At 39.2% G+C, this 8,259-nt stretch overlaps 1 protein-coding gene across 1 annotated transcript in view; it reads right to left on the bottom strand.

Moving 5' to 3' along the window:
- LOC106875028 (vacuolar protein sorting-associated protein 51 homolog) overlaps positions 1-8,259 on the bottom strand; it is a 41,095-nt gene that overhangs the window by 3,151 nt on the left and 29,685 nt on the right. Inside the window, exons 16-18 of the mRNA XM_052973025.1 lie at positions 7,332-7,452; positions 5,682-5,794; positions 3,972-4,050 (exon numbers count right to left, since the gene is read on the bottom strand). Coding sequence (XP_052828985.1) covers positions 3,972-4,050; positions 5,682-5,794; positions 7,332-7,452 — 313 coding nt within the window. The remainder of the gene's footprint in view (positions 1-3,971; positions 4,051-5,681; positions 5,795-7,331; positions 7,453-8,259) is intronic.

Raw genomic sequence — 8,259 nt, 5'->3', positions numbered from 1 at the left:
CCCACACACCTCACTCCACCCCACCCCCACGAACCACCTGCTTTGTTGCAGCTTTAGTATTTATTCTACACTGCTGAAGTTTGTAGGTGCACACCGGAGCCAGACCAATTGTCCACTCAACTCAATGCATCACACACACACACACATGGTAATACATATATCCACACACATGCATTTAAAAAAAAAAATAATAACCCATGTGAATGAGAAAGGAAGGGAGAGAAAATTATAATAATAATAATAATAATAATAATAATAATAATAATAATAATAATTGTGGAAAGTAGTAACAGATGTGTGATTCTATGTCTGACAGAATGACGTCAATGCTCCAACCAACTGCCACACTGAAATAATAATAATATCGAATTAAAGCAGACAAAGTCACAGCTGGCCAAAGCAATAGGGTGTCGGCTAGAGATGTCTGAATCCGTTAAGTCCATTTAACTATATATATAGATATGACCATTATTGGCTGCCAAGGGGTGTTAGAGTGGCAGAAAGTATTACAGCAAGGCGGCGAGCTGGCAGAAACATTAGCGTGCCGAATGAAATGCTTAGCAGTATTTCGTCTGCTGTTACGTTCTGAGTTCAAATTCCGCCGAGGTCGACTTTGCCTTTCATCCTTTCGGGGGGGTCGATAGATTAAGTACCAGTTATGCACTGGGGTCAATGGAATCGATTTAATCCCTTTGCCTGTCCTTGTTTGTCCCCTCTATGTTTAGCCCCTTGTGGGCAATAGAAAAATAAGAAAGTTTTACAGCATCAGATAACATGCCTTGCAGTATTTTGTTCCAAATCTTTACATTCTGAGTTCAAATCAGGCTACAGTCAACATTGCCTTTCGTCTCTCTGGGGTTGGTAGCATTCACTAATTCCCTCCCCACAAAATCACTGGCCTTATGCCTAAATTAGAAACAGTTATTTTCAGCTGTCAATGGAATTGTGTCATTTAGTTGCATTCTTTTACAATTTAAGTTCAAATCCTACAGAGAACCATTTTTGTCTAACGTTCCACCTGGGTCAAGTAAATAAATACTAGTCAAGGACTGGAAGCTGATTTAATCAATCATGCCCCTCACTTCAAATTTTTATTTTTCTATTGCCCACAAGGGGCTAAACATAGAGGGGACAAACAAGGACAGGCAGAGAGATTAAGTCGATTACATCGACCCCAGTGCGTAACTGGTACTTAATTTATCGACCCCGAAAGGATGAAAAGCAAAGTCGACCTCGGCAGAATTTGAACCCAGAACGTAACGGCAGACGAAATACCGCTAAGCATTTTGCCCGGCGTGCTAACGTTTCTACCAGCTTTCCGCCATCTTCAAATTCTGTGGACCTGAACAAGTGTTAGATATAATACCTTGTAGCATTTGTTCTAATGCATTAAGTACCGAGTTCAAATCCCACAGAGGCCAGCTTTGCCTTTCATCCCTCTGAGTTGAATAAAATAAAGTACCAGTCAAATACTGGAACTGATTTAGTAAACTGATCTCACTCAGTCCTGAAATTTGTAGTCTTGTGCCTATGTTAGAAGATACTACTATTATGATCATCTACTCGTGGTTTTCTCCGTCACAACATATGAATGAGAAAGGAAGGGGTGATAGATGGATAAGGAAGGAAGAGGTGATGGCAAACTGGTAGTGGGAGCATTTCAACTCTGTGTATGTGTGTGTATGTGTGTGTGTGTGTATGAAAAAGGGAGATATGTGAATGTGTGTGTGGTGTGTGTGTGTGTGTGTAATAGAAGTGGGATGGTGAACATTCAACACTGAAAAGAAAAATCAAACAGCGTTTCAACTCTGAGTATATATGTGTGTATGTGTGTGTATGTGTGTGTATGTGTGTGTATGTGTGTGTATGTGTGTGTGTGTGTGTGTGTGTGTATGTGTGTGTATGTGTGTGTATGTGTGTGTATGTGTGTGTATGTGTGTGTATGTGTGTGTATGTGTGTGTATGTGTGTGTATGTGTGTGTATGTGTGTGTATGTGTGTACGTGTACAAGAAAAGTATGATTCAGCGTTCTTTCAGTAACAAACGATGATCGATGTCACATCTCAAAAGACAACCATTGTTGGCACTCCGTCGCTTATGACGTCGAGGGTTCCAGTTGATCCGATCAACGGAACAGCCTGCTCGTGAAATTAACGTGCAAGTGGCTGAGCACTCCACAGACGCGTGTACCCTTAATGTAGTTCTCGGGGATATTCAGCATGACACAGTGAATTACAGGCAGAACAGAAACAGGAAGTAAGAGTGAGAGAAAGTTGTGGTGAAAGAGTACAGCAGGGTTCGCCACCATCCCCTGCCGGAGTCTCGTGGAGCTTTAGAGGTTTTCGCTCAATAAACACTCACAACACCCGGTCTGGGAATCGAAACTGCGATCCTATGAGAGCAAGTCCGCTGCCCTAACTGCTGGGCCATCGCGCCTCCACGACAACCATTATATAACATTGACAAATGTATTAATTTGATTTACCATCCATATTTATATATAAAATACTACAATTAGCTGTCATTTTTGATGGCACAGGGGCCAGCTAGTTTATAATAATATTTAATAGATTAGGGTGGTGAGGTGCAGAATCGTTACCACAACAGAAAAATACTTATAGGCATTTCTTTTGACTGTATGTTCTGGTTTCAAATGTTGCCAAAGTTGACTTTTCATCCTTTCAGGGTAAATAAAAATAAGTACCAGTTTCACACTGGGGTCAATGTAATCAGCTAGCACACTCTCCAGCAATTGCTGGCCTTGTGCCAAAATTTGAAACCAAAAATATCTAATATGAAGTAACCTTAAGAAAGAAAGATGACAAAGGAATAAAAGATTATCTTATGTGCTTTCATTGGCTTACAGCCGTTTCTGCTACAAAACGCAGTGGATATAAGCAAATCTAAAAATCCATTCCTTGCCAGTATCACTATAACTGAGCTCCTACTAATGAGCTGCAAATTCCTGGACATAATCAAGTGCCTTAACCTACCTCAGTAGTTGTTTGGTGCTTACAGTATTAACCATGGAAGGAAGAAATGGTAAGGTCAATTTTGGTGAGATATGAACACAGAATATTTCCCTCAGTCATTCTTACATCCACTGCTGAATGAAGTCTCTGAATGCTGTTGCTGGCTTATCTATGTGGATTGATCAAGCAAATAGCACTAACCATCAACACCTAGGCAGAGTTTGAACTCAGAAAATGCGGAACTTTTTTGCTGAATGTTCTAACAACTCTGCCAATCTCCCACCTTGGAATGGGACTTTACTTATCAACCCTGAAAGAATAACCTACGTTGACTTTGGTGGGATTTGAACTCAGAATATAAAGAACATCTTGTCCAATGCTCAAACAACTCAGCCAATCCACCATCTGAGACTAGTACTTTATTTATCAACCCCAAATGGATAAAATGCTGAGCTGACCTTGGTGGTATTTGAACTCAGAATGTAAACAACTGCAATCATCATCATCATCATCATCCTTTAACATTCGTTTTCCATGCTGGCATGGGTTGGATGGCTTGATCAGATCTGGTGAGCCAGAGAGCTGCACAAGTTTCAGTCTAGTTTGGCTTGGTTTCTACTGCTGGATGCCCTTCCTAACACTAACCACTTTACAGCGTGTGCTGGATACTTTTGATGTGGCACCAGCATGAGCTTGTATGTGGCATCGGCAGCAGTGCTTTTTACATGGCACTAGCACAATGCATTCTATCTGATGCCGTAACAACTGTCAATTCACCATCTCAAAATTCCATGATGAAAATAACGTTTACCTTGGAATATTTTTAGTAGTGTGGCCCACCTGATGACGAACTATGTCCTATGTGGCCCACTTCTCAAAAAAGGTAGCTTATGCCTGGTTTTTACCTCAAAATCATGGAACCAAACAATGATTATGAAGGTAATAGTGATGATGCAAGGGAAAAGAAGAATATGCAAAGGAAAAAAACAAAACACTTACACTTGGTTCCATCATGCTAGGATCCAAACAGCGGTGTGCAGTACTGCAAACAATCTCATCCAATAAAACTTGGACTAAACTATAAGAGAGAAAATAAATGGGAAGATATTCTTTTAAAAAGATTTACAAAAGAGATCATATGATTCCAAGTGGGTTGGAATCATAGAGCACGTAATCAAGAAAATATATCATCAAACATTCTTCATTTCTGGTAATCCAGTCTTTTTGTATATCCAGAACTATGTTAACCACAGTATCCATTATTTTTTTTCATTAGTGAGACTTGGCTGCTAGTTTTAGCAGGTCAATCAACCGTGTAGAAGCTTCTTTCATTAGCTCATCTTATGATTTTAAAGAGATGGAGAACAGAACAAATTTCACTGCCCTTATATAGGATAGTAATATAACGCCAGTCCTGAGAGGTACAAGGGGACTTTTTAGTCCACGTTGCTATCTATTCCAGATAGCTACATGAACTTAATGTAGAATGAGGTGTTCTGTTCCCAAACACACACTAAAACTCTTGAATGTTTGAGCTGGTAGTCTAATACCACATCCACTTAGACAGCTTCTCCATCAGGAGATATGTATTCCTTCATTTTCAAAAATGCAAAGAGACTGTAGCTGTCACATTTTTATCAAGTTCACTTTGCCTATCTCCATTGTGGCTACTACAAGAATTTACGGACATGCAGAAGCAAGCTGGAGAGAGGAGAGACTACAACATACCTAAACAATTACACTGTACTACATACAATTAACAGCTACATATAGTGTGCAGAGGCACATATACAGTAATCCTAGAACAGTAGATCTGCGAGTCACACCAAGTCGTTTGACTTTCTGTGAACCAAAGGGTTGCTTGATCAAGACATCCTGGGGGTTCTCAACAGAAGCAACAACCATTGCACGCAGGAATGCGAAGTGTGATTTCTAACTAGATAAACGTAGGTAAGTAAGGAGCTACCAAATCTGTGAATTGAACCATGTCTGCTTGCACAGAAATGATCTCCAACTACACAACAACATCTAGGATAAATTATTTACATTAGACAGATATTTGTCCTCATCTTGTTTGTTGTTAACACAACATTTTGGCTGATATACCCTCCAGCCTTCATTAGGTGTCTTGAGGAAATTTTAAACCTGGGTTCTCATTCCTAAGGTATTTTTCGATATTCAGAGACCCCATCGAAGAATATCTGAAGAAGGAATTGTATTCCGAAATATCATCGGACTATAGATAACTAAATTACAACAGGTATATAGTCCATTTTTATATTATAGTGCATTGTTGTACCATTCAAAACTTTTCATTCTTTACAAACAATACACAATGCTTCAAGTGAGCTACAATACTCTCCTATTATTATTATTATTATTATTATTCAGGTCACTACCTAGAATCGAACTTGGAATCTTGGGTTTAGTAGCCTGCACTCTTAACCACTATGCCATATGCCCTGAACTAGGATATACTTCAACATATGGGAGTGTTGGGAAAAATATCCGCTAATAATGAAACCACCACCACCACTAATAGTAGCTGTTTCTGATTTAGGCACAAGGCCTGCAGTTTTAAGGCGGGAAGATTAGTTTGTAACATGAAGGAGAAATAGAAGAAAGAGGATGGCAATGGTAGTGGTGGAGGTGACAACAATATAAACAAAACGTATTACAATATCTGTTAGATATTGAAAACACACTTACTTTTCATCTGATACAAATCTCCACAGGTACAGCTGAAGATAGTGGGTATCAACTTGAATTTGTTGCAAGCCATAGCGACCAAATGTTCTCAGCCGGACACATTCAAGGAAAGTCTTGTAACAAAAAAAAAAAAAAATCAAAATACCAGTTGAAATTAGGTTAGTGTAGGACAAAAAGAAGAAAACTAAATGAAAAATCTAAATACATTACTTTTGAAATTGATGTAACTGACTAACCCTGCCTCTCCCAAAATTTCATACCTTTTGCTTATAGTAGAAAGGATTATTATTATTTTCCTTCTTATATTGATAATCTCCAGTTACTGAATGATAAATTCAGATATGTGTGTGTTTAGGTCATTAAAGAGATTTTTGCTTCCTCCAATTTCAATTCATATTTGGGAAATATTAAATTTTAACTCTTTAACTGTGAAATTAAATTTCATGGTTATTCCTGTAATGATGTAAAATTAAAATTGGTATTTTCTGTTAGTCACATTGACAAAATAACCTTGATATATCTTAACAAGAAATAGTTTCAAACAAGGCATTCCTCAACAAAAGATAGCTTGGTAAATAAAACTGCTTTCTGGACTTAAGAGTAATGAAATTTTGAGGGGATATTTCTGATTTCTGTTTCACAATTTTACTATTTTCAAATCATAGTTCAACAAGTTAAAAATGAATCCTGCTTTAGTTACTGTTGTATTCTTCAATGAATGAAAATGCAAGGGCTGCTCACTGGAGCTTCAACTGAACTTGCTTTTACTTTGTCTTGTTTCAAAATGGTTTCCACTATCAAAACTGTTCTTGTCAGCGCAATAGTTACTGACTTCTTCACAGATTTTACAGAAACTGAAGTGACGAACTTAAAAAAGAAAGCACAGCTTCGTCTATTAATAAGTTCAGCATTCCAGTAGTGTTTGCCTCATTACTTACTAGCTGTAACATTCTATCACTGCCTAACCCAGATACAATATCCAAATATTCTAAGGCAGCAAGTAAGCAGAATTATTAGAATCAAGTTGGCCCACCAGGCAAAATGCTTAGTGGTCTTTTGTCTGCCTTTACATTCTGAGTGTAGATTCTGCAGCAAAAGATGTTGGCACTCCGTCGCTTACGATGTCGAGGGTTCCAGTTGATCCGATCAACGGAACAGCCTGCTCGTGAAATTAACGTGCAAGTGGCTGAGCACTCCACAGACACATGAACCCTTAAAGTAGTTCTCGGGGATATTCAGTGTGACACAGTGTGACAAGGCTGACCCTTTGAATTACAGGCACAACAAAAACAGGAAGAAAGAGTGAGAGAAAGTTGTGGTGAAAGAGTACAGTAGGGTTCGCCACCATCCCCTGCCGGAGCCTCGTGGAGCTTTTAGGTGTTTTTCGCTCAATAAACACTCACAACACCCGGTCTGGGAATTGAAACTGCGATCCTATGACTGCGAGTCCGCTGCCCTAACCACTGGGCCATTGCGCCTCCACTGTAGCAAAAGACACCAACAGGAATAAGTACCAGACTTAAAAGGAAAAAAAATAAATGCTAGGTTTGATTTGTTTCACTAAACCCTTCGAAAGCAGTGTTTCAGCATGGCCATAGACCAATGACTGAAACAAGTAAAAGATAAAAGACAAAAGCAGTAAGCACTTACTTTTAAACTGATTTTAATGATGCCTGTGAGAACTGAAACTTTGGAGAACTCAACTGGAGAGAAGATTTCAATTTTCTCAGAAAACAGTTTCTGGATATTACTGATCAAGCTGTTGTCTATGCTGGAAAAAAAAAAATAAACAAAAAACACTTATGGCTTAAAATGTATTTGCATGTCTCATAATAGGTGTATGGTTTAATGACTAAGGTTTTCGGCTCACAGTCATAAGGTCAGGAGTTCAATTCCTGGCAGCATGCTGTGTCCTTGAGCAAGACACTTTATTTCTTGTTGTTCCAGTCTACTCAGCTGGCAAAAATGAATGGTACCTGTGGTTCAAAGGGCCAGCTTTGTTGCACTCTGTGTCACACTGAATCCCTTTGAGAATTACATTAAGGGCCACTTGCATGTTAATTTCACGAGCAGGTTGTTCTGCTGATTGGGATCAGCTGGAACATTTGTTGTCCTAACCAACGGAGAGCTAGGTGTGTGTTTGTCTATACAGACAAATATATACAAAAACAAATTGTATCAGCATGTATTTATGAGTAAATAGTTTTGTACATATGGTTGTGTACGCTTGTGTGTGGTTGTGTGTATCAATTTATTTAGTTAGTGGACACTAAACTCCACTTGTGAAGACCTGTTGAGGCAAGTGAAATCGAAATCAAGTTAAATTCGATGACTGGCACCCATGCCAACGTCGTCTCCTTCATTGGACACGAAACTCAGCTTGCGAAGACTTATTGGGGCAAGCGAAAGCGAAATCGTGATGGCACCTGTGCCCAGCGTCGCCTTTCTGGCACTTGTGCCCGCGGCATGTATAAGGACTTTCGAGCGAGATCTTGTACGGGTGGCACATAAAATACACCATTTTGAGCGTGGCCGTTGCCAGTACTGCCTGACTTGCCTTTGTGCCGGTGGCACGTAA

Source organism: Octopus bimaculoides, chromosome 14 (genome assembly GCF_001194135.2).
Source record: "Octopus bimaculoides isolate UCB-OBI-ISO-001 chromosome 14, ASM119413v2, whole genome shotgun sequence".
NCBI classification, from domain to species: domain Eukaryota; kingdom Metazoa; phylum Mollusca; class Cephalopoda; order Octopoda; family Octopodidae; genus Octopus; species Octopus bimaculoides.
The sequence above is the reverse complement of the archived record's forward strand: the minus strand, read 5'-3'. Positions and strand labels throughout refer to the sequence as shown.